At 38.2% G+C, this 26,839-nt stretch overlaps 1 protein-coding gene across 1 annotated transcript; it reads left to right on the top strand.

The window, feature by feature from the left end:
• Positions 1-26,372, top strand: rin1b (Ras and Rab interactor 1b). The gene is made up of 11 exons (XM_046850966.1): positions 1-357; positions 9,691-9,816; positions 14,216-14,324; positions 15,345-15,417; positions 15,682-15,773; positions 16,385-16,752; positions 17,899-18,400; positions 20,393-20,698; positions 20,899-21,030; positions 22,321-22,487; positions 24,847-26,372. The coding sequence occupies exons 2-11, from the start codon at positions 9,691-9,693 to the stop codon at positions 25,153-25,155; spliced, it is 2,184 nt and encodes a 727-aa protein (XP_046706922.1). The 5' UTR covers positions 1-357; the 3' UTR covers positions 25,156-26,372.
• Positions 26,373-26,839: the final 467 nt, after the last annotated feature.

Raw genomic sequence — 26,839 nt, 5'->3', positions numbered from 1 at the left:
AATCTCAGTCTTAAGATTTCTCACTTTTGGGTGCTTCCATCAGGGCTGCATCGATACCGCGCATGCGCACAGAGACAGTCTCAACGTTAGGAGGGGGGTAAAAGTTGCGTGCGTGTTTTTGTGCGTGCGCGCGTTTAAAATGAGCGAGTAACAGGGAGAAGCGGGTGTGAGGAGTTCAGTGGGCGATCCACCGACTGAATCATATCAGCAAGATGAATTCTGGGACTCGTGCGTCTCTAATTACATGCAATAAGCACAAGCGGGCGATGTGATAGGCGCGAGCTGCTCTGAGCCACTGATGCCATGCTGAACTTCACAAGAGGAGCAGCTGAGAAATAAAGGAAAGAAGGGAAAAAGGTAAAGTGCGTCACTCTCTATGCTTTTTTTTTCATTACTACTTTGATTCCCTTTATATTCCAACCTGAATAATTAACTCAAAGGTAACTTCAATCCTCTAATATAAGTGGATTATTCCACTTATAATAAATGTTAAAATGCATGTTTTTTTTCCCCACACTATAAAATCAATACAATACGATTTTATTAGAAATCTTTAATGCATGTAAATATGCACTACTAATATATAGGAATAGTCATAGTAATGCATACTACTTTGTAATGTTTGCACCTAAGTACCATCAGTACCATCACAGTGCATCCAGGACTTTTTTTTTTTTTTTTTTTTTTTGAGATCATCCTGCTTCTCATCTGGAGCTTGGAAATCATATTTAGATGCATACAGTAAATCTTTCACGTGTCTCAAAACATTTGGTATGTGTATGTTTTGAGATGAGTGAAATTTCCTTAAATGCATCTAAATATGATTTCCAAACTCAACATAAAGAACATGGATGGTCTTCCTGGTCTTTATGTTCTATTACCAAAGTTTCCCCTTCTCTGATTTGTTAGTAAGTGCATCCTGGTGGATCTGTCTTTCTTTGTGATAGAGTTGAAGGACTGTCCTTTTTAGTTATTTGTGCATGGCTCTTCCACAGCTTTTGGGTCTTGTGTGAATTTGAGTGAGTAAGTGAGCGCAGGTTTCGCTGTAGCCTGCTGCTCGGTTCTACAGTGAAGTAATGCCATCTTAGTGCCGAGCGTCTCTGTTCTGCCTTGTGGGGGTGGAAGTGTGAAGACTGCGAGGGCTTGTAGGAAACAACATACTTTCTCTCCCTCTTTCACTCTCGCTCGTTCATTTTCTTCTATCCTGATATTCTTTTCTTGGTAGCTCTTTCCTGTTTTCACACACACACACACACACACACACACACACACACACACAGGCACCTGGTGCAGCTTGTTCACATATGGAGCTGTGCTGTTCACTGTCCTCTGACTCATGGATGGAACACACACTCGCACCTGTTTGTCATGTGTCATTGACGATCACTTGTTTGTTGACGTCATTGTCAAATTTGTTTGTACCCCTCTATTGCCTTGTGGAGGCATTAATGAAATCGATGGTGAAAAATCATTCATTTTGGTTTCATCGGATGTGATGATCATTTTTTTCCCCTTCACAAATCTTCACACTCCTGCATGCCAAGCAACGGACAAAACCTGGTTCTGGAAGAGTTTATGAACATGGGGCAGTTTGAAACACACTTTGTCTAGTAAAAAGGCATGTGATGAACAGTTTTAATGCAAGCTGTATCAGTAAAAGTATTAACACTATCACTTATACTTAATGCGTTGGTCTGTTGCCAAAATTTGTTTCCTGTGAGTGGGTGTTCAGCTTTGCACATGGCACCTGTGGCACCAAACTCTTACCTTCTCTCACAGTTACCTTATTGTATTTTATACTCATGTTATAGCTGTGGCAATCCAACATATTAACCCATACCTACCTGGACATTAACTTGTCAGCATATACACGCACCTGATGTAATGACATATTGAGTATTCTGGTTATCTGTCACAATAAACTCCTCTCATAATATTTTTAGATTTTTATTATACAAATCTATTAAACTTGATTGAGCATAGTGTGATTTTAGAGCTGATTGGCTTGTATGAGCAAAAGCTGGCATCTTGCATAATGGAAATACAGTCACATTGCTCAATAAATATGATTTGCTTTATCAGTAATTACATTGGTCATGACCCAAATGAATAAGAGATATGAACACTTATGAATATGGCGAAACCCCCAGCTGTTTTTTAGAGCTCACACTCTGGTTCTAACCATCTCTGTGGTTGAGGCCGTAGCTTGACCGTCTCTACTTGACATACATCAGATTGAGGGGCATGTACTGCACAGACTGGCTGCAATGGCCTTCACCATCCAGACATCAACACCACCACAGCCTCTTGCTCCAGTGGCCTCTCCAACCAGGACTGTGGTGTCAGTGGCATGTATAGTGCAAACTTGGGCTGCAACTTTTTTTTGCTTTTTCTTTTTTGCCCAGACGGTCTCTGCAGCAACAGAATGACCCTGGCTTCTACAGTCTCTCTTGCACCAATTGTGATTCTTTATACTCATACTCTGAATTTAGTGCTCTGTACTGTATGTAGTCTGACTCCAATAGTCTATTTTGTTCAGAATCTGACTTCAATAGCCTTTAATGAGTGTTTAAAGGCTCTGGCATGGAGAAGCTGGTGTTGTACCTACAATGATCGCAAATGTCGAGCGATTTTATGAGTTGCTCACTAGCTCCTAGTTTTTATACCCACAAATGACTGTAAAAGACTGTAGAAAGAACATTATTCATAATCTTACACTCCAGTGCTCATGTTAGTTCTCACTTTCCAGTGTTCTGTATTGTTTAAAGACTATAATCACACTCTTGATGTCACCCAAATGAGGATGGGTTCCCCTTTTGAGTCTGGTTCCTCTCAAGGTTTCTTCCTCAAACCATCTAAGGGAGTTTTTCCTTGCCACAGTCACCATGGCTGCTCATCAGGGATAAATACACACCATTCACCTTAACTGTTAAATTCTGTAAATCTGCTTTGAGACAATGTGTGTTGTGAAAAGCGCTATAGAAATAAACTTGACTTTAATGTGCAGAATTTGACTCCAGTGATTACTTGTGCACAGACTCTGTTTCTCTTACACAAATCCTGAATCTATGTGTTAGCCTTCACAGACTCTGATTCCCAGTGTGCTTGCCTGCACAGACTCTGATTCCCAGTGTGCTTGCCTGCACAGACTCTGATTCCCAGTGTGCTTGCCTGCACAGACTCTGATTCCCAGTGTGCTTGCCTGCACAGACTCTGATTCCCAGTCTGCTTCCCAGTGTGCTCTTACTCCACCAGCCTTCCCTGCACAGACTCTTACTCAAACAGTCTCCTCTGCACTGACTCTGATTTCACCAGTCTCTTCTACATTGATTCTGACTCCACCAGTCTCATCTGCACTGACTCTGATTTTACCAGTCTCCTCTGCATGGACTCTGATTTCACCAGTCTCATCTGCACTGACTCTGATTTTACCAGTCTCTTCTGCATTGACCCTGATTTTACCAGTCTTCTCTCCACTGACTCTGACTCCACCTATCTCTTCTGCATTTATTTTGACTCCACCAGACTCCTCTGCACTGACTCTGATTTCACCAGTCTCCTCTGTACTGACTCCGATTTCACCAGTCTCCTCTGCACTGACTCTGAATCCACCAATCTCCTCTACACTTATTTTGATTCCGGTTCTCCTCTGCACAAACCCTACTGTCAACAGTCTCTTTCACAGACTCTTACCCCTGTAATCCCTAGACCATAAGCCCAAGGTTCTAATGGCCTCAATTCCCAAACCTCTGGTTAAATTGTGGTAAATACTTAAAGATAAAAGTCATGTTTTAATTTATGCAAACTTATTTTGCTAATTTGTGTAAAATGGAATTAGCTGAACAAGGCTGTCTATCATTTTATTAATATTCACTGAGTTTGACAGATCTGTTAGACTTTCATACTAATTTACAGGTTTTTCTTTCTTGAGGTTAATATCAGTTCTAATGACTGGCCTTTATATTTACATTATTATCACGTTTATTTTTAACTCTGGCATTCAGAAACATGTGGGTGAAAAATATGGTCTACAGTTAACTAAGATAAAATAGCAAAAATAAAAAATATATTGGAGGGTCATGGTTCTGCTAAAGGCAGATTTACTTATCGGGGGAGTAGGACAGAGTTTATAATTGTGTGCCAGGATGTGAAGTAAGTTTTGCCAAGTAGAGTGAGTTAGCTGAGTTCTTGAAGGTCCCAACTTTTACAGTTTAGCTTGGCAGTCTGGAGAGAGAGAGAAAGAGAGAAAGAAAGAAAGAAAGAAAGAGAGAGAGAGAGAGAGAGAGAGAGAGAGAGAGAGAAAGTCTAGCGGAGTTTTGATACTCTGAAACCTGTCAAACTGCCATAACTTTTTATGCATGCATATGATCATTTTGAATTCTTTCCTGCTCATGGACCCTACAGGATATTCCTCAACATTCGACTTTCTGAATAATTTATTGAAGAGTTTAGCAAAGATTAATTACCCACAAATCTCAGGGCACAGTTAGCTGTTCAGAAGTGTTTAAATTTTAGTTTCCAGCCTGCCAAATTGGGCATTTTTGTATTGCTTGTATTAGTAGTATTTGATTTCTGAGTAAGGGGATTTATTTAGTTTGCTCTCTTCCTGTTTTCTGGTGCTCTTTTTTCACTTTGGAGCTTTTATTTAATGTTCACACTGCCTGTTCTCACTCTCTCTCATTCTCCCTCTCTGTCTTGTTCTAGCTTTCTGCTTTTCTCACTCCGTCTCCCTCCCTCCAGGCCTTTCCTGTGTTTTGCCTTTTATGTAATTTTCAGTTTAACCTGAAAAAGTCGGACTCCCCCGACTCCGTCTTCTCTCTGACTCTCTCTTTGTCTCCTGATGCTTGTTAGCAGACAAGATGAACCAACTCTTGATTCTTTTCCATTTTTCCATGTCACCATTTTGGTCTGATTGACTGATAACTTTCCTTTCTCCTAGATTCAGATTACTCTGTATGCAATTAGCTCTGTCTAATCATTTAGATTTCCCATTGAATTATATGTCTCTCTCTCTCTCTCTCTCTCTCTCTCTCTCTCTCTCTCTCTCTCTCGCTTGCTCTCTCTCTCTCTCTCTCTCTCTCTCTCTCTCGCTTGCTCTTTCTCTCTCTCTCTTGCTTCTCGGTTCTTGGTTTTAACTCCCGCTGCTGTATTGCATAACTGAGTGTGTAGGCTGTTAGCTTCTCAGGATTTTATATAAGGAGAGCCTACTCTGTAAATGAACAGCCCTGCTCAGTTCTTCTGTCCTCTAACTCTTTCTAACTCTCTCTTCCTCTTCTGTGATCTCTAATAATATACCGGTCAGTGTAGGTCATGTTAAAAGTGCAGGCCCTTCTCTTTTGGTGCTTGCGTGCTATCGACTATTTTAGTGCTGTGCATTTGTGTTTTGTTAGCATGTGGCTGTTGATTTGTGTTTGGTATTTGGTAGGCATGTTTGACTGTTGGGAATAATCCATAATTTATATAGATTTTTTTTAGATCACTAAAGTAAACCAATTGCACAATGAAAATGGAAGCTTGGGTGTTTGGGATAGGATCTGGTAGACATTTGTCAAGCTATATTCATATAGATGCTTTCATTAGGGATCACTGAAATTGGGTATCTAAGTCTAAATAATGTAATTATCATATTCTTTATGCAAATGAGCAAATGATCGGACACTGAAATAATCAACCATTTAAAATAATACATATACCTTTGAAATATGGCGTTTCAAATATAATTGTAAATATAAGGAAAGAAGGTTGTTTATCTGTATATGGAGCCCATGGTGTCAGAATTGCACAGTTTACACTGATTGTTGGGTTGTCAAATGTCAAAATAAATAAGTTTCCAACCTCCATAACAATAAGCTGTCCGGGAGAGTTGCCTGAAAGAAGCTGTAACTAAGAGCCACTCACAAAACTGCAAGTCCTGAACTTCAGCAAACCATTATTAGGACCTAAAGGTTTAGTTTTCATTTGTTATGGTCAGATGAAACCAAAATAAACTTTAGATATTTACACTGTATTTCACCTATTTGGCAAAATCTTAAATCAATAATCTTAATAGCTGGCTTAGCCGTAGTTTCCGGATTTGAAATGGAATGAAAGCCAGTGGTCTACAAAATAAAACTGAAGAATAGAAATACATATTCAGAAATATACAATACAGAAAGCATCTGGTATTTGGTTCCTTAAGCATATATTTTTCTTAAAAGATTGCCAATTATTCAGAAGCTGGCATTTCTTTAATTTATCTGTTAAGTTCTTTATCCTGGACTGGGTTGCAGTGTAGAGTCTGTCCTGGGACATTTGGACGTAAGACAGAAACTCAGCATGGATGGGATCTATTGCAGGGCACCATATAGACATTGTGTCAGTGTTAAAAAAAAATGAATGGATGGATGGAGTGATAAATGGATGGATAAATGGAAATAAAGATTGATGAATGGACATAGGGAAAGATGGTTAGATGGATGGATGGATGGATGGATGGATGGATGGATGGATGGATGGATGGATGAAAATGGATGGACATTTCTTTGTATGTTCTATTTTGTTTAAAATGTAGTTTAATTTATTATTATTTTGCTTTGATTTGTTGTGTGTCCTCCTTGTATATATAATGAAGAATGATAAAAGCTTTTGAACGATTGCTGGATTCTTCTTATAAAATGAAGTAAAATAATAAATGAACTTAAAAAAAAAGAAATGGATAGACACATGCATTAATGGATGGCTGGAAGGATTGACAGATGGGTGGATGGATGGATGGATGAATGGATGGATGGACATGGCTAGATGGATGGATGCATAGATGGATGGATGAATGGATAGATAGATAAATTGATGAATTGACAGATACATAGATTTATGGCCTTTTCTCACCAAAAGGATTGGAACTGTACCTTACATGCACTTGCTAATGTTCAGAGGACAGTAAAAAAAATGGTCAGGATATGATTGCAATAATAATAACTCTATTAATAGAGTCTAATAAAAAAGCACTGCTTCCTCCACTGGTTGTGTAGTTACCTCTGTGACTTTACTGCACTCCCTTCATTGCTGTGCATGCTGTTATCTTATGTAAGCTGGGCAGAGGGAGCGACAGCCGACCACGCTTCAAAAAACATGATCTACAAAAATAACCTGAAGTGGATTATAGGAGTTATGATGAGAAGAAAAACTCTGTTAAAACTAACCAGACCGAGGGAGAGGGAACGAGAGAGAGACAGAGAGGAAGAGGGAAAGAGAGAGAGAATAACCCTCTAAGCTGTGCCAAGTTTTTCCAGTTTTTTTTTTTTTTTGATGAGGCGTGAAGGTATGTGTGATAGAGCGGGAGTGTGTGTGTGTGTGTTGGTAGAGTAGGTGTCTAAGGCTGAGTGGGAATGCCTGTCATCATGTGTAGGCACCTGTTGCCATGGGAACCATCTGCCGCCACACTCAAGCTCTCTCTGCGCTGCCCACACAGTGTCACACTGCTGAAACGGAGAGAGAGAGAAAGAGAGAGAGAAGGAAAGGAAGAAAGAAGGAAAGAAAGAGTGAGACAGGAAAGTGTTTGGTCCTCATCTGTGATTGCGTGTGTGTGTGTGTGTGTATGTGTGTGTGTTAGAGTATGTGAGAGTATGTGATCATGATCCTGGAATGACATCATGACAAGATTCCCAGCTGGTTCCTCACTGGGGGGAAAAAACATAATGTGAGAGAACACATTCACACACGGTCCCTAAAGTCAAACTTTAACACATTTAAAAATATCTTAAACTTCATTCTTAAATAAATGTTCCAGGGCCGTTCAGTCTAATTTATACCCAGTCCACAGTTTTAACACTTTCCCTGTACTGAGATTGGAAAAGAAAAATAGTTTAATCAAATGTCTGTAATTAAAGTCTAAGAGCAGTTTCTGAATGACAACCATGCAGCTATATTACATTCTTACACTGCAGTCATTACAATGTATGTTATTGTACTCAAGCAGTGGCTTGTATAGTTTTGTTCTCTCTTCCTTCCGTCTTCTGCTTTCTCCAATTACAGGTGCTGCTTCCATTCATTGGTGGGTTGTAGGGTGTTTTTATTGGCACACTGTTGGTGGTAGATACCTTTTTTTAGTGACCCCTTTATGAAAAAAAATCAAAAAGCCAGAAGATGAAACGTGGACACCTTTCTTTTTAATTAGTCTGGCCACATACGTTTATTCATTTACATTACGTTTATGGCATTTGGTAGACGCCTTTATCCAGAAAGACTTTCAGAATTACATTAGCTGCAAAAATGTGCTACATTCCTTTTTCCATCCATCAGTGCTCTGCAATATTTTACCATTTGGAGGGTATTTCATTTTACAGTGAAATCCTAATTAATACTAATTCTAAATTTGTCCAGGGCTTGATTTGCTAGCCCCTTGGTCTTCATGACACTGATTGTTTTCACATGTTTTGAAGCAAGAACAGGTGCATTCGTTTTGAGTACATGTCAAACATTAGTAGCACAGGTGAAACCCGTTCAGCTTACGATACGACAGCATGTGACTGTATGGTTTCACAACAATAAGTGTGAATACTTATATACTTATGTAATACTGGGTGCACACTTTGCAATATTAATAGTCCTTTGCTATTGTTGCTTGTCAGACTGTACATAAACGATTCCAATGTCTTGCTGTAGGATCTCAGTTGTCATAATATCAGACTGTATGACAGTCAAAAACTGACCCATACTAGAAAGACATTCGTCCTGAAGTTTTACGTCATCAATCTGTTGGTTAACTTGCTAATGGTAGCTAGCAGCAAAAAACAACAACAATCTGTAGCATTAATTTGGTTCAAGACATGCCTTGATAATTAAAAAAATGTCTTACAAACACTCCTTTTCCCTCCATAAATCAAAAAGTTTCTTTTTTGCTGTACTGCCCACCTGACTCATTTCAACATTTTCCCTGAGGTGGTTTGAAGTTGTCGCGCTAATTGCGTCATCAGGTTCGGCACTCCTATTGGTTTTTGGTTTAACGGTCGTCCTGGAAGAAGTCACATTGCAGGAAAGAGTCTGAAATCTTCTGACACTGCCAGAATTTCATCTGAGGGGGAAAAATTCACGACTGTTAATCGGCTGTAGGTGACCATGACAAACCAGCGAACAAAGACTACAGATTTTAGCCTCGGCTTATAGGAATCTTTTAGGATTTAAAAAATTGTCTCAGAGCACCAAATCCTGGCCAAAATCACACAGGGTGCACACTGAACAGCAAATGTTTTTGTTTTCTCTCCACATTAATCTTATGGGAAATTCTGTGCAGATTCATGACATAATCACCATTAGATCCAATTTGGATTCAATGTGGAAAAGTTTAAAAGGGGTGAATACTTATGCCTCATTCTATAGATTTATTAATTTACATGTTGCTGAAATGTTTGCATTATCCAGTCATGATGTGACAATTTTTTCATTGTAGGAAGTTCAACAATTTCCCTTATTCTCTTGTTAGAAGTTTAAAGTGAACAGCTTCATACTGTGTGTCAGTGGAGATTCAGCATCACAATGTTGAAAAATATACTACAAATTTTATAGAGAGAGATTAAAATAGAAAATATTGGACTATTTCTATAATCTTACCATTATTGTATCAATATATTTGAGTGTGTGTTGTGCCTGTGAATCAAAGGACAGTGATCTATGACTGTAAAAATGTTTGAACTCTTTTGCTCTCCACATTAGATGGATGACATTCTTCAGAGGAGTCTGAGTGTTTTGGATCGCCTCCTCCTCACACACTCCATCTGGCTCCAGCTGTCAATCAACCCTGACTCTGCCCTCTGCATCCTGCAGCGAGAGATCGTTGGGGTGAGAGAGCTAGTAGATCATTTCAAGCTTGATTACATCATTCTGTGTGGCTTATAATCATCCAGTCGACTCTTGCTAACCACTTCACAGGTATATGATCCTAAAAACTCTGCAAGATGCTGGGAGGAAAACATTTAGCAGGAATGGGTGTTTGTCAGCTAATAAGCAACATCTAGCAATGGCTGGCACACAGAGTGTTTACTTTCACAAGGTGTTTCCTGTGTGATAAAGAAGTAAATGTTGACAAGAGTCAAATCATTTCATTATATAATCTGTGGATGAACGGTGGAAGGGTTCAAACAAATAACTTTATATTTGAAAGCTGTGTTTTATAATCCTTGTTTTTCTGTGGTTGTTGTTGATGTTAAATATATGCATGTACATGTATGTGTATGTGTTTAACCTGAATCACATCCCAAACTATGTAACAAAACACTAGAAAATAAGAAATATTGTGAAAAAAGAAGGGTTTTCAGATAGGTAAAACTGCTCTCTGCATTATGGAGTTTTTCTCCTACAACTCAACCCAGCTAACCGAAGTCCAGCCTTGTTTGGTTTGAATCAGCTAAGTTGGGAAAACCCAAATCCTTAGGTAGCTCAGTGGTTAAGGCTCTGGGTTACTGATCAGAAGGTCAGGGATTTAAGCCCCAGAATCACCAAGCTGCCAACCTTGGGCCCTTGAGCAAGGCCCTTAACCCTCTGTGCTCCAAGAGTGCTGTATCATGGCTGACCCTGCATTCTGATCCTAGCTTTCTGACCCCAGCCATTTTACCCCAGTTTCCTAACATTACTTAAATATACAAAAGAAAAAATTTCACTCTGCTGTAATGTACATGTGACAAGTAAAAAGACTCTTTGTCTCTTTTTTTCACAATTGCAATTGTATGAGTAAAAGAATAAATAATGTACAAGAAACCCCAAAAATCCAGCCAAAAAATACATAAAATAAATTGAAGTTCTAAAAGCTGTGTTCTGTGCTATTGTTACAGCAGTAAAAATCTAACCTACCATTTTCAAAGCTGTTATTTTGACGACTGAGTTTTTATAGTCTTTGGCCTTTTTGATTGCTCACTTGAATCGACTGTGTTCAATCCAAGTCTCAAGATACAAGAAGCCTATAAATAATGTAAGATTGAAACCTATAAACAGGTCTTTGGCTATTTTGTGCATGAATAATCATGTAGTATTTGCTGAAGTAATACTTATATAACGATAACGAATGATGAGTTAGGGCATGTAACAATCACAAACTAAAAAGATCCAACCTTAAATACGATGTGAGAAGTGTGTGAATATGACCACATTAAGTACGTTATAAAATGTGCGTCCACCATTTGGCTAGACTGAATTCTTCATTGTTTCCTTCTTATCGAATGTAGAAATAAGTAAATAATAAACACGAACAATTTATTCTCAACCCATTTTGTATCATTCTTTATCCATTTCTTATTTGAATCCTGCTGTAGTACTAGGACATGCTCTGGGTTGAAAGAGAGGGGAACTACTCTTTGCCCTCAACAGTGAAATGAATACAGTAAATTCATTTATTTACAGTGGAACCATTTTGCAATTTTTTATTTGGATCTTGCGAAAAGTTTTGAAACTCAAAAAATCTGATAGTTCGTGAGAAAGTTTGAGTAACATTTCAAAACAGAGTTTGTACTCATAAATTACATAAACATTTTTGAAATTATTATTATTATTATTGTATTATTCATTTAAAGTAGTAAATAAAATATTTATGACAAGTAATTTATAATTTTTGTTGAGTTTACAGTACAGTACATGTACAGTTCCCCTTGAAAAAGGAAAGTCAAAACCTTTTTTGTTACTCACGAGGGGTCATAGAATGTAACCCCTGCGAGTATCGAGGTTGCACTGTATATATTTTAGAACTGAAACAATTCCTCAAGTAATTTAATAAAGTGCTTCTTATCTGATGAATTAATTTAAGTATACAAGTTGAGTCATAATAAATAAAGTAAAATGACACAGGGAATAAGTATTGAACACATGAAGATAACAAGGTGCAAAATGGCATAGAAAGCCATTGAGATCACCTGAAATCTGTCAGTATCCTCCAAGTTCGCCAAGAGCCAAGAACCACTCGGGCAGAACTTCAGGAAGACCTTGCATCAGCAGATACTGTTGTTTCAAAGAAAACTATAAGCAATGCACTGAACCGCCATGGCATCCATGCACGCTCACCACGCAAGACTCCATTGCTGAACAAAAAGCATGTTGAGGCTCGGTTAAAGTTTGTGAAAGAGCATTTGGAGAAGCCTGTGGATTATTGGGAGACTATAGTATGGTCAGATGAAAGCAAAATTGAACTTTTTGGCAGTCATTCTACACACCATGTTTGGAGAAGAAATGGCACTGCCCACCACCCCAAGAACACCATACCAACAGTTAAGTTTGGGGGTGGAAGCATCATGGTTTGGGGCTGCTTTTCAGCAAAGGCTACTGGCAGACTTCATATTATTGAAGGCAGGATGAATGGAGAAATGTACCGGGACATTCTGGATAAAAATCTGCTACCATTTAACAGAAAGAGGGTGGACATTTCAGCAAGACAATGATCCCAAACACAAGGCCATGGAAACAATGAAGAAAGAAAATCAAGTTGCTTGAATGGCCCAGTCAATCACCTGACCTAAATCCCATAGAAAATCTATGGAGAGAACTGAAGATCAAAGTTCATAAAAGAGGCCCAAGGAACCTTCAAGATTTAAAGACCATTTGTGTGGAAGAATGGGCCAGAATCACTCCTGAGCAATGCAGACGACTGGTCTCTCCATACAAGAGGTGTCTAGAAGCTGTAATCACCAACAAAGGCTTTTCTACAAAGTATTAAATAAAGTGTGTTCAATACTTATTCCCTGTGTCATTTCACTTTATTTATTATGACTCAACTTGTATACTTAAATGTTCTGATTTCTTTGTATGAGTTCAATATATGGCTTGATGGCTACATCTGGTGGAAATTTTGTGTCAATAGCCCACTTTAAAAAATCCCTTACTGATAAAAATGCTGATGTGTCAAATACTTATTTTCCCCACTGTATGTATGTATATATATATACAGTATATATATATATATATATATATATATATATATATATATATATATATATATATATATATATATCTCATTATAATGCAACAACGATAGAAACTATCAATATGATACAGAATCGCAGTATTACTGAGCTCTGCATCACAGACAGGCATCACTTTTATGCAGCAAGTATGATTTGCATTTCTAAAGCAAGAAAACCCAATGAACACATTTCTACAATTCTCTTTTCACTGAAGCCATCTCTAGCTGAAGCATGAATAATATACATTTTCTGTATATTACAGTTTTCCTGAGGATTGGAAAGGCAAATTGTGTGTTTTGATGCAAATTCAACAAGAAAGAAAACTCAAAATTATGAATGGTTCCTAAAAGCTTTACTTGAAAATCCGTCTTGTAAATGTACTTGTAAGTGAATTTTTCACCAATTTCTTTACTGTCAGCCATTGTGGAATAAAAATCTATTATCTATTAAATCCATATGGACATATTTGAGATTCTGCAGTTTGCAGCAAAAGCGGTTTGAGAGCTGATTATGATGTGCTTTTTGACCATCCAATCAAAGGACGTAAAAATACCAACAGATGTTCAGATGCGTTTTAGGGTTCCTTGAACTAAGCAAGTAAACTGATTAAGTCAGTTATTCTGATAGAGTTTCGGCCAGCAGAAAATGTCTTGCTGGTTCTGACGGTCCACCATTCCTGTATTTATTTTGTCTTACTTACTTTAAATTTCTACAGCACACTCTTTCCAGTGTTCTAACACACATATTTTGGTGCATTCCCCTTCACAAAATCTCATGCAATGATATACACAGGTACGTATGGCAAATGAAATACCTTTTTAAATGCATAATTCATATTCATTATTATAGTGTTTGATTTATCTGTATGTCTAAAATACATCTAATAACTGACTTCTACGATTATGTAAGGTGTTTAATATTCTCACATAAATTCTTAGTAGTTATCTTTTTCACGTTTTGTTTGGAGCACAAACAACAAACTAAACATTTTACTCAAGTTACAGTTAAAGCATAACTTCATGTTATTTTTAAGTAATAATTCAGGCATTAGTGCATGATCAAAAAGTGTGTTCAGGATGTCAATAGTATTTCTTTTAGAGTTAAAGAAGTCTCTAAAAGCAAAAGGTTTTAGAACCCCTCATTAAAGGTATTGTTTAATGAATAATCCAGGGTTAGAAACATTCCATAAATTGTACTTCTGGAATACCTAGAAAATTTTTATTTATATATGTATATATATATTTATGTGTAAGTCTCCTAAATGTCATATATCTCAACTTTGGGTCTTTCTGCAGACTTTTCTGGTGTGCAAGTGTGTGGTCACTCAGAGGAAAGTGCTGTGTGTGAGGGTTCAGGAGAGCAATGTGTGTGTTGCACAATACCCAGTTCGAGAGGAAGACTCCAGTGAGTGTAACACTCAAAACACACACACGTGTACATGTTTTCTGGAACAGGCCACACATAGCACACATGTTCATGACTACATGATGTTTTGATGAATAACACATTTTAAGGTATGGTTTCTGAAGTGTGGAAGTGCGCTCACTTTATTTATTACTCAAATCTGACAATGATGGAAAACATCTGAAGCATGACCAGTGCACTATATTTAACAAGAGTCTGATACCACTTGAATACAAACTGTTCATGGCGATTGCAGCTCTAAGCCATCCTTCAGTTCAATTCATTTATATTTGTATAGCACTTTTAACAATGGACATTGTCCGAAAGCAGCTTTACAAAGATACATAGGTTATGAAGTTTAGTGCCTATAAGTTTGTTCCGTATAAGTTTATCCCTAATCAGTGATCCAGTAGTGACTGTGGCAGGTAAAAACTACTGGTTTTGAGGAAGTAACCTTGAGAGGAACAATTCTCTAAAGGGAACCCATTGTCATCTGGGTGGCACACGTCTATTCATCATTTTCATTTTTAGTTTGTGACAAACTATCCTGTGTGTAATTATCCTATCAATTAATCACAAATGATATGTACACAGATGAGTTTGTGTTAGGCTGATTCATCCCGGATCATTTTGTGCACTTTAAACATAGACTTTAGCTATATTAGTCACTCAGTGCCTACAGTTCTGGAGATAAAATGATGAGTAATTTGTGACCACTGATGGTGGTCATAGCAGATTTTCTCATCTGTTTTATGTGTTGTGATGCACAGAGTCTAAAGGCCTCAGTATGTCATAGGAATTAAATGTTCTACGTTTATGAAACGAGCAGTGATTGATTTTGCGATGTTATATGTAATCCAGAATGCTTATTTATTGCTTATTTATTTATGAACTATTCTTTATAAAGACAATTTAGGGATAAGCACTCTATAGTGTATTGTGCTAATGTGTGCCTGATCATATTGATTTATAGCACTGATTCGTTTTTTTTGGGAAACTCTCTTGACTGTATCCCTGCAGCATTCTCTCTGGAGAGCTCAGCTCTAAGTTTTCCTGATTTGTGCAGATTAGTGGCCTTTTACTGCATTAGCAGGTAAAACACACACACACACACACACACACACACACACACACACACACACCATTTCACTGGAAAAATATACATAATTTTTTTAAACACAGGATAAAGTAGGCAGATGCTATTTAAAATATATAATTCATTTCTGTGCAAGGTTCTAAACTAAATACACAGTTATTGTACTGCATTGTGAAATGGAATATGTGTGTGTGTGTGTGTGTGTGTGTGTGTGTGTGTGTGTGTGTGTGTGTATTTTGTTTGTTTGTTTCTCTTCTGGAGGGATGTGTTGCCTTTCCCACTCGAGCTTCCTGAAGCTATCGCACAGGCCACCAATCACACACAGCTAGAGAGCATCTCACACCTTGGTTTGGGTAAGACCATGACACACACATGCAGACAGACAGAGAGAGAGAGAGAGAGAGAGAGAGAGAGAGAACAAGAATAGAATGATACAAAAATAAAATTGGATAGAAGAAATAGGAGCAAAAATAATGATGTATAGAGAAAAAACTGAGCAGAAATAGAACGGAACCGAGTAAAATACTGTTTACAATATATAAACAATGAGAAAACCAAATAATATATTTATGTGGTAAAGCAAATAGATCAAAATGACGGAAAATGTAAAATTATTGTACAAAATATTGTATAGAAAAGAATATAGCAACATAAAGCAAAAATCTAATATGGTTATATAAAAAATAACAAATTAAAATCTTATTGAATAAAAAAAGACAGAATAGAGAAATGTGTTGAACAGAAAATTGTTACACGTTGTTTATTATTATTATTATTTTGTATATAGATAGATAGATAGATAGATAGATAGATAGATAGATAGATAGATAGATAGATAGATAGATAGATAGATAGATAGATAGATAGATAGGGCTGTCAAAATGAACATGCTAATAATGCACTAATTTTATTAACACGCAATTAATGCAGCACGCATATATATATGAAATTTTGCTTCTCTCAGAGTTCTGGAGTTCTCAGGCCACCCCTGGCCCCCCTAACGGCCCTCCTGCCCTGTCTGTGAGCTGGTCCTCCCGGCCACGATCGCCATGTTTCATCAACCCCCTCTTCCTACAGCCTTCCCAGCCAAGTCGAGAGGCTTCACACAAACGCCACAGGTTGAAACGCAGCCTGCGAGTCCGCGTGTCCACTGAATCCTCGTTCTGCCTGACCACTGGAGACTCTGAGTGGAACCAGGGCGAGACAGATACACTGAGGAGCAATGAGAGGATGGCACGGAGGGCAGGGGGCCTAAGCATGCTTAGAAGAACCGCTGCTCTGGCACCTACCTCAGAAGAAGAGGATGAGCAGATGCTGGGAGTGGTGCCCCCAGTGAGTGTATATGTGTGAACGCATGCATGCGAGTGCTTTTGAAACAGCGGGGGTGGCAATGGGTCTGTAAACATGATCTTTGCTTGTTTCACCTCCTCCTACAGGAAATGATTATATATTTCAACATTATAAAACAGAGTAAATTTTCAGGGCACAGATGTTTTTTTTTAACTCAGAAAACAGTGGGCAGTTAAACACCAACTGCATGTATATATTCTGCAGTCATTAACATTTGTCTATCCTATTTATTTGTCTCGTAATATAACAAAGACTAATGACCTCTCAAGGACTAACTTAAACTTTGAATAGGAATGCTTTCATCCATTTTTCAATAAAATACTCATACATATGAAATAATCCAAGATAGTGGCATCTTCTTAGTAACCAAATTTGCTTTTAAAACATCACAGAGATGTAGATGGTGTCATTTGGTTATGTACATGGTCCTGACAATGAATATCCAGATCATCAACACAGAGATTAAGAAATCATATCCAAAGACAGATCCGTCTTTTCAGACCAATATTGTCCTTCAATTTCAGGATACAAATGGTACATAGCGATACTACAAAACTGTAAAAAAATATTTTACATTTGAATGAAAACCTGCACCCACACAAGCCCTTTGTGGAAAAGGTTGGACACCCCTGCTGTATAGTTTTGCTAAATTCTAAATTTTAATCATTAACAATTTACAATATACCACCAAATACTGATCACCATTATTTTAGACATGGCTAGGCCATGTCTCGACTTATGATATTTTTAAATTACGAGGTGGTATCAAAGTTCCAAAACTAGCGCACCACAGATCCGTCGTTTTTGCCAAATCTCCTCCCTCAGATGCCTTAAAACCTGCCAGTAGAACTCGCTATTGATGGTCTGGGGGCCTTAGGGACAAATTCTTGAATTTTTATTCAAAATTCATCATCACAGGACGATGTCTTTTGGCACACTGATTATGAAGGCCGGTGTTTCCTGTGACTGTGTGTGCACCCTTGTGTTGCATGATGAGGTCATCAAAACCCGTCTCCATCATGAGTTGCTGTCTACCTGTACTCAGAGGAATCCATTCACTTTTATTTACTCAGTCAAAAGATCATAAACAGAGTTACTGTACTGTTCTGTATATGTGTGCTATTTCAGACATCAGTCCCACAGCCGGAGAAATCTGATCTTAATGACATACCACAAGATGAAGGGCTCTGTTTGGCACTGGAACGCCGTCATGCTCCTTCCCTCGCCGAACTAGACAGCAACAGCTCCTTCAGCAGCTTGGAGGAAGAGGAGTCGCAGCCAGACTCAGCCCTGCAGTGGCCTCCTCTTACACGGGGCACCCGTTTCCCTGTCGCCAACCCTGCCTCCACCCTCCGCCGCATGAGTGCTGCATTCGTGTGTGTATTTGCTCCTGAGCGGCGTGTAGCTCGGCTGGTTGATGAGCTGTCTCGGGAAAGGCGCTCTGCTTTTGGATCCTTGGTCCAGGATTTCTTACTAAAGCAAAAGGAAGAATTTAAGGTGCCAAGTTGGAGCTCGGCTGTGGAGCTGCTTCAGGGATTAAGAAAGTTCCTTTCCCAGGCCAAGAGTCTGCTTCTGGAGGCTGGAGAACTGGAACCTCCCATAGAGACCCTAGTGCCTGAGAATGAGAAAGGTCTGGTAATGGTGCTTATACACCTCCTTATTTATTTTTATTTGAAATTGTTATATAGTGATGCTTCATTTTCTATAAGCATGACTATAATACTACTGATTACAAGACCAAATCACTGGCTTTTATGAATAAATTAATGGTTAAATCTTTCTGTAGTAGCAAACAACACCAACTAGGCATAACATTATGACATTATAACATAATGACCTGTGAAGTGAATGACTGATAATATCTTCATCCTGGTGCCTTTTAGTAGGTGGATATATTGTGCAGCAATTGAACATTTTGTTTTTAAAGTTGGTATGCTAAAAGCAGGAAAAATGGGCAGGATTTGAGAAAGTTTGACAAGGGCCAAATTGTGATGTCTAGACGACTGGGATAGAGCTTCTCCAAAACTGCAGCTCTTGTGGGATGTTCCTGGTCTGCAGTGATCAGTATTTATCAAAAGTGCTCCAAGGAAGGAACAGTGTTGAACCGGCGACTGGGTCGTGGGCGGCCGAGGCTCATTGACGCACTTGGGGAGTGAAGGCTGACCTTGTGGTTTGATCCAACAGACGAGCTCCTGTAGCTCAAATTGCTGAAGAAGTTAATGCTAGTTCTGACACGTTGCATTGCTGTTTGTTGCGTATGGGGCTGCGTAAGCCACAGAACAGTCAGAGTGCCCATGCTGGCATAATGTTATGCCTGATTGGTGTAAATCAAGGTCTTATTTGGTGAATAAACAGGTTAAAAACATGTTTAAGCATCGATAGAAAGCTTTCTCTAAGGTGATGTTTCATTCAGGTTTTTGAAAATAATCTCATTTTAGCTGTTTATTTAAGTTCAGTATAAAGGGATTTATGATATGCATTTTTTTTTCTTAATTACAGTTATTTAAGAATAAAAACTTTTTTTTGTGGATGTTTCAGAGTATTTTATTGTAACTCTGTATGTAAAAAGGATACGGTGATGGAAAATAGTCAATTTGGGGAGATGAGAGTAAATCTGCTTCTCGTCAGACCCTGTCACCACCAAGCCATTGAAGTACTTCTCATGAAAGCACGAAAGCAAAAAAAAAATGTTTACATATAATCTTAAAAGAAAAATATCTAATATTTTGAACATGCATTTTTTTTTCATGGGTTATTGTAGCAAAATACGAAATCATTTTCCGACATGAAGCAAGAGAACAAAGTATAAACACTGATAGCGATGTTTTTGTGTGTGTGTGTGTGTGTGTGTGTGTGTGTGTGTGTGTGTGTGTGTGTGTGTACATTCATGATTGTTTGTGAGAGAGAGAGAGAGAGAGAGAGAGAAAGAAAGAAAGAAAGAAAGAAAGAAAGAAAGAAAGAAAGAAAATGACATGCTAGGCAGAGAATATCAGAAATATGGCCGAGGTGCTTGGTGCTGCATTAGCAGGACTGTGTTGGTGGGTGTATTTGCATTTTATGCTTCCAATTTATCATAACCACATATCATGATCCCACGCACATTCTTCGGGAGAGCAAAATGTGTGTGTGAGGTGAGAATTAGAGGAGACATAAGGAGCTGCAGAATATAGTTTGCTCTGTACTCAGATGCTAATGATGTTAAGGTGCCTCTCTTATTGGTTGTATTCTCCGGCTATGACAGTATGACTGATAGAATGCCTTTCAGGGAAGCATTAGTGAGTCTGGAATTTTAACACTTCCAGCTTGAGCAAGAAAGTAGAGTGCTACTGTAGAGCAATAACAACAGTTGCTTAACAGATGGAGAATTAATTAGTGCAGATTTGCATCATACTGTAAGCCCTGTTTACATTGTTAACCCTCTTAAAAATCATTTAAACCTTAATAGTGTGATTTAAACAAGTAGCAAGGGGCTTCAGCCAATGATACGGCAGTAAGAAGTATTTTAAAATAAACTGTTCATTTGTGTAGGATGTACATTTTGACTGAATCAAACCAAACACTAATAGAATTGACTAACACTCTGTTTTATTTAATCCCCGTACACCCCCTCCAATCAATGCAGAGCTGGCTTTGGAGAAGGCTTTGTTTGGTTGTGTGCTGAAACCACTAAAAGTTCATCTGAGCCAAATGCTGCTCACACTACACACGCAGGACGGCACTCTCCAGAGATTCACAAACAGCCTGCAGGCCTATCAGGAGGGGACGCTACAGCTCCTGGGTGTAAGGGTGGCAGTCCTGAACTCTCCAGGTCTGGAAAGAGCAAAGAAAAAGCTCAATCTGATGCAGAGAAGCCACTCACCAATAGACAAAGTGCTGCTTTTGCTACAGGTGTGCAAGAGTGTTTACAAGGCCATGGGAGCACAATCTGGTGAGTGAATTCAGGGGGAAATAAGGTTTGTGAAATTTTAATATAATACCTATAAATGGTATATATATATATATATATATATATATATATATATATATATATATATATATATATATATATATATATAATTATAGGAAAACCAATGAGTGGTTCTTTACCTTTGTATTGATATCAGCCTATATTTAATCTCCTGTTTGCAGAACAGGAATTCAGCTCAGAGGATTTCCTGCCTGCTCTGTCCTATGTGGTGGTTCAATGTAATATTCCACAACTGCTGCTGGAGACGGAGTACATGATGGAGCTGCTGGAGTCTTCTTGGCTGTCAGGAGAAGGTAAGTGCCTGCAGCAATTTTAACAGTAAGATCGCAAAGCAAGTGATTAGAATTTATATACAAAAAAGTTCAGTGTATGATAATCTGTACATTGAAGCCCACAAGCTTATATATGATGTCAACAAGATTTTTGTTAGATTTTTTTTAATATTCCTATTACAGTTATTTTTATGTTTTGATATCCTGGACATAGTTTGATTTTAAAATGGGCTTACTTGCACATTGTTCATGTAGCTTGTATGGGGTTGAGAGGAGTGTCTACTTTCCACAGAACATGAAGATCCATGTATATTATTCATTAGATAGTGACAAACTACATCATCCATCAGTATTAATGGCCCTCAATGACAAATATTTTTCAATTTAAGCTGGCTATATTTTTCTAATTTACATACACTGTATGGACAAAAGTTTGTGTACATCTAGTCATAATATTTGTGCTTTTTGCACATCCCGTTCCAATTTAGTCCCCATTTTTATATATAATAACCTCCGATTTTTTTTCTATTGTTTCACTAGATTTTGAAGTGTTCTTGTGGAGATTTGTGTTTATTCAGCCACAAGGGGTTTAGTAAAGTCAGTTACTGATGTAGGTGATGTGAGGAGGTCTGGGGTGTGGTCAGTCTAGTACAGAGTTGTTCATTAGGGTTGAGGTCAGAGCTCTAGAGCAGGCCACTCAAAATCTTCCATTCCAACCCATGTAAAGCATATCTTCATGGAGCTGGCTTTGTGCATAGGCACATTGTCATGATGAAATAGCTTTGGGTCGAATAGTTGAAGTGAAGAGAAAAATGAATGGTACCACATCCAGAGACGTCCTATACAATTGTGTGCCTCAAACTTTTTGTGGAAGAACCACATATGACTATAAAGGTCCCGGTACTTATAGATTATGTCCACTAATGAATACTAAATGATTTTTAAGTGTAGAATTAAATTCATTGTGCTTATTGCATTGCTCTTTATTTTTTTTCTAATTTTAGAACTATATGATCGATCAAATATCTGTTGTATTCAATAGTCATTTACTGACTTTTGAAATAAAGTATATAATAGAACCTTAAATAATTGAAGTCTTTTTGCACCAGTCATGTAATGACATAAAAGGTGATGACAAATGTAAAGTAAAATTTATTCAAGATCAAATTTATAAAATGTGAATTGCGTCTGAACTGTGCAAAAGTTTGTTTTTATAGGTGTAGAAAACCTGCCAGCCAAAGAGTAAAACAATGGGACTTGTACAGAGTTGTACAGAGTTTCTGTGAAAATCATATGAATATCTTTTTTTAGGAGGGTACTACTTGACGAGCATCTATGCCAGTCTGTGCCTAATCCAGAGCCAGCCTGGTACCCCATGTTCTGGCGGTTTAACCAATGAGGCTCGAGAGTATTTGAGAGAATGGAGCAAAAGAAGATCCCAAGAAGCCAAACTCCATAAAGAGAGCCAGCAGAATCAGGTTTTAAAATACACACACACACACTATATATATATTTATTTATTTATTTTACAAATGACGCACATTGAAACAAATATTAATGGCACACATTTTTAATCCCTGAGCTCTTCCGCAGGTTCGACCGTGCATCACAGACGGCACACGATTTACATCGTTCCTATTTCTAGAATCATTCTTATTCACCGCATCGTTTTTATTCTCGCCATCATTTAAATGCAGCGCTCCCTGCTCTTCCAGCATCTGTCAGTCTGTTCTGTACAACACCACAGTCTGATTAACCCTGAGCACTTTGTGTTTCCCTTCAGCTCGATATCTGTTTCTGTCCACATTTCTGTGCTGTTCAGACTTATAGTTGCTGCTGTGCTTCTCCATCCCTCATCTCGCACCGCCCCCGCATCTCTGCTTCTTTCAGCAACACACCGAAACCCTTTCTGACAGTAACCCAAACAGTCCACACCAGCATGAATTATGATTAACTATGAAAAAATCTACAGGAAGGTGAAACACTCTAACATTGCAGTAAATAATATAAGAGGCTCAGGAGTAAACATAACTTTACGTTCACGCAGACACACCCCCTCCCACACGCACATGTACAGTATCCTTATGACATAATGTAATTAATGCAGTTAATTCAATCTATTGCCTACACCTAAATCTGTCCGTAACCTATAAAAACCAAGGTTTTTTTATACCCACTGTTTTTCCCCCATTTTTTTATTTGGTCGCTTGAAGATTTCCTCCCACTAGAAGATTTTCCTCTCCTCTATCATATGACAGCTACCAGCCGGGGAAGATGAAAGCTAACACATGCTCTCTTCCAGATACATGAAGTCTGTGCCAAAGTTAATGCCAAGCATGTCAAATCTTTCCGAACTTCTGCTCATGCTGTGTCGCAGGGCAATATAATATTCAAAGGAAACCGCTATCTGCCCTTTTCTGCATACCCGAGCTCACAGATGTTCATAAAATTAATTTACAGGACAGAGACATCATATGCCATCTCAGATGCTCACGTTGCTTTCGGGCAAGGATGGCTGCGTTGTCTTTGGGATACAAACTCGTGCTCCCACGATGATATAAGCTGCAAAAAAAATTCAGTTGTTCTTTTGGGGACCTGCACTTTCAGATATTTCTGTCTCTAAAGCGACATAAAAGCATAGGCACACTCATATTTACACTTTGGGATAGGGATTGTCAGATTCACTGATTAGCATCAGTGCATTAGCATAAAAGTTAAATGCTTAGTTTTTAACATATTTCATCTGTAAAAAAATTTTTTTATTTATGTATAATTATTAATAGAAACACTATACTTTTCTTATTTAGGAAGTGACCAATAATTTGTGATCAATTTTATATGTAGATTGATTTCTCTTCGCTAAACTATTTCTTAAACATGTTCACTCAGCACCACTGCTGCTACATGTAAAAGATGTGTTTTAAAAGTTCACAACAATACGGAGGGGGCGTGTCCTGAGAGTCATATAGAATATAGATTAACATGGCAGAAGTAGAGCTGCATCTTCCTGCAGACAGAACAGGAAAACAACATCTGGTTCATTTAAAACGTTTCTTTCTTTTTTTGCACTACCATGGCTTGTTTGTGAAAGGGCTATGCATTAGAAGTCAGAAGGCACTTTAGTCAATTATGATTTGCCATCTGTCTGAACCAAAAAATTTTATTAAAAGCAAACTATCTGTACCATTTTTAATTGTATGGCATTATTTTTTTTTCAGTTCCATCGTATTGCATTTAATTGCATTGTGTTGAATAAAATTGAAATCGGATCACACTGCATTGTAATATTAGTAAACTGTATCGCATCGCATATGTATCTTTAATGTATCGTATCATCGGCTATGCATCGAGATGCGAATCGCATCGGCCTCAGTTATGGAGATGCACATCCTGACACTGGGAACTTCACTGGACAATGTTACACGGCTGGTAATACACTTGAGATATAAATCATTTAGAGCAATGTAAAATTCCCAGTCCTAAATGCGTGCCCACAGTTATGTAACCAGTTTTTTCAAGAACTTACATAAAATGTGGAAAAATGTTCTGAAAAGTTCTTACTTTGCTTTCTTTTCTTACACCACAAAATCCTTTTGTTTAAAGAATGGCATGGAGACTTTTTACATCCACAGTACATCATGGATAAAATTAGTAAGAATAATTCTCTGAGAGATGTAATATGGAAGTCGTGCATAATCACAAACCAAATCGCAAACAACAAAAAACACACGGTAAATGCCATAACCCTGGGTCTTACTCACCGTCCTCTGTTTGTGTGTGTGTGTGTGTGTGTGTGTGTGTGTGTGTGTGTGTGTGTGTGTGTGTGTGTGTGTACAGAGGTTTGTGCGTATTATTTTCCAGAACACCGAGTGTTGTGCAGCACATACTCTCCACTGGAAAGCAGGCGAGAGCGTGGAAGTGTTAACCCGAACCTGCGCCGAGGTGTTTGCCATAAACGAGCCACAACATTATTGTCTGTTCTGGAGGAATGGAGGGGAGATGCATCCTGTTCCTCTACACACACAGCCTCATGAGCTGGGTGTCCCCACCCTATCCTACCTCCGCAAAGATCACGACTTCAGCAAGATGCGCAGGCTGACCAGAGGTGGCGCTGTCGATCTTGAGGAGTCTGCATGTGAGGAATAAGGACTCCATTGTACTTTGTTGGGGCCTGTTGTTCACAGTGGTATGAGGGACTGTGTGTGTGTGTGTGTGTGTGTGTTGATCTGAACAAAAAGCTCACGACTATAACATGAACGCTAGATTAATAGTGAACGATACTTGGTAAATGCTTAAAGCAATAGGTGCCAGTAAGGTGTCCAAGAACTAGCCTACTTTTTAAATAACCTGCTACACAGAAGAGAAGCACTGTATGTGATGTGTGGTTCTAATCAGTCTTTGAACGGTTGCCAAGATTCACTACGAATTTCAATACCAAAGTGTTGAACATGATTCCTTTATACAGCATCTTTTTTAACAGGTGGGTGAATAAACAGTATATATATAAATATACATGTATATTATGTACATTTACATGTACGCATCTAAGATGCCCCAAGTGTCTGGAAAATATGAGGCTCTTTCAACTGTATCGTAGTGCTTTAAAATATATGTATGTATGGAAAAAAGAAGCATTTTTCCGGTCTTGTATATAGATATAGTTCTAGTGTTGTCTTTGGTATCTTTTTAAGCTGGAAACTTATACTGTAATTTATTTTTGAGAAAATGATTTGATCATTTTGGCGAACGATATAAGGTCATCCTCGGGTAAATTTGCTAAACTGCACCGACTTATTAATTGTATTTGAATCGTGTCAATAATCTCTTAAAGATGATACTGCAGATTTTTTTTTGTCATGGTGAATTTTCCAGTCTGTAAGATGTGGCTGGACTGTGCATCTGTACCGTGTTGCATTCGCTGAATGTGCTTTAATGGTAACACCCCATGGTGCTTTAAGTGATCGCATAAACATGCTAAATGAATTGACTGGTTTCTCGCAGTGTCACCTGACCGTCTTATCCTGTTTTACTGGATCTCATGCAGAAAAACCTTTGTAACACTTTATTGTTGTGGTGTTTTGTATGAACTTATTCTACGTGAATGTTAATTTAAGTTGAGTCAGGAAAAAATGTCAACAATCCGTGAAAATGGACTTGATATTCGGAATGATGTGTTTTGAAATACGTGATCTCTGCATGCAGCCAGTTGTAATGCGGTGCCGCTGATGTCGTATGCGCATGTTTGAATTGCTGAAGTGCAAATCTTAGCTTTTATTTTCTCTTGTTGCACTGGTGTGACTGTGCTGTATTTTTGCCTTCACTAACAAAACAACATTAAATCTTCGTGGATGTTAAGAGTTAAAGACCTGTTTTAATTTCTTTCTTTGTTTTGCAGACCACCTGAGTGGCATGTGGAGATTTAGAGGAGCTTAGTACAGCCGTATTATGAAGAGAAATAGACTCTGGATGTAAAGACTACTATCAGTCTAATATTGTGTGCTGCCTTGGAAATATTGAATAGTATAAACTACAGCAGGGGCTTTAGAACCTTCCTTTCCAAAGCCCCACAGTTTTAAAACAGCTTTCCAATTAGTGTTCGGGACTCAGACACAATCTGTGTTTAAGTCTAGGTTGAAAAAAATATTTGTTTAGTCAAACCTTTTGTCAAACAAATTTGGAGGGATCATGCATATACTGTAGTGTTTTGGTCAACTGGGATGTTTGGATGCTATCATGGGTCATCTTATATCCCAGAGATCCCTCATGTTTGTGTTACCTTTTCACTCTCTCTTTTAGTTATGCTGCCATAGCTAGTCTTGCTGGAGTCCTT

The sequence above is a fragment of the Silurus meridionalis genome, chromosome 6, assembly GCF_014805685.1.
Source record: "Silurus meridionalis isolate SWU-2019-XX chromosome 6, ASM1480568v1, whole genome shotgun sequence".
In the NCBI taxonomy this organism is placed as follows: Eukaryota; Metazoa; Chordata; class Actinopteri; order Siluriformes; family Siluridae; genus Silurus; species Silurus meridionalis.
The sequence above is the reverse complement of the archived record's forward strand: the minus strand, read 5'-3'. Positions and strand labels throughout refer to the sequence as shown.

Coding starts and splice junctions, on each gene's coding strand:
- rin1b (XM_046850966.1), top strand. CDS start 9,691: ATGGATGACATTCTTCAGAGGAGTCTGAGTGTTTTGGATCGCCTCCTC. Junction 15,774..16,384: donor CATCTCACACCTTGGTTTGG/GTAAGACCATGA, acceptor TGCTTCTCTCAG/AGTTCTGGAGTTCTCAGGCC. Junction 22,488..24,846: donor AAGAGAGCCAGCAGAATCAG/GTTTTAAAATAC, acceptor GTGTGTGTACAG/AGGTTTGTGCGTATTATTTT.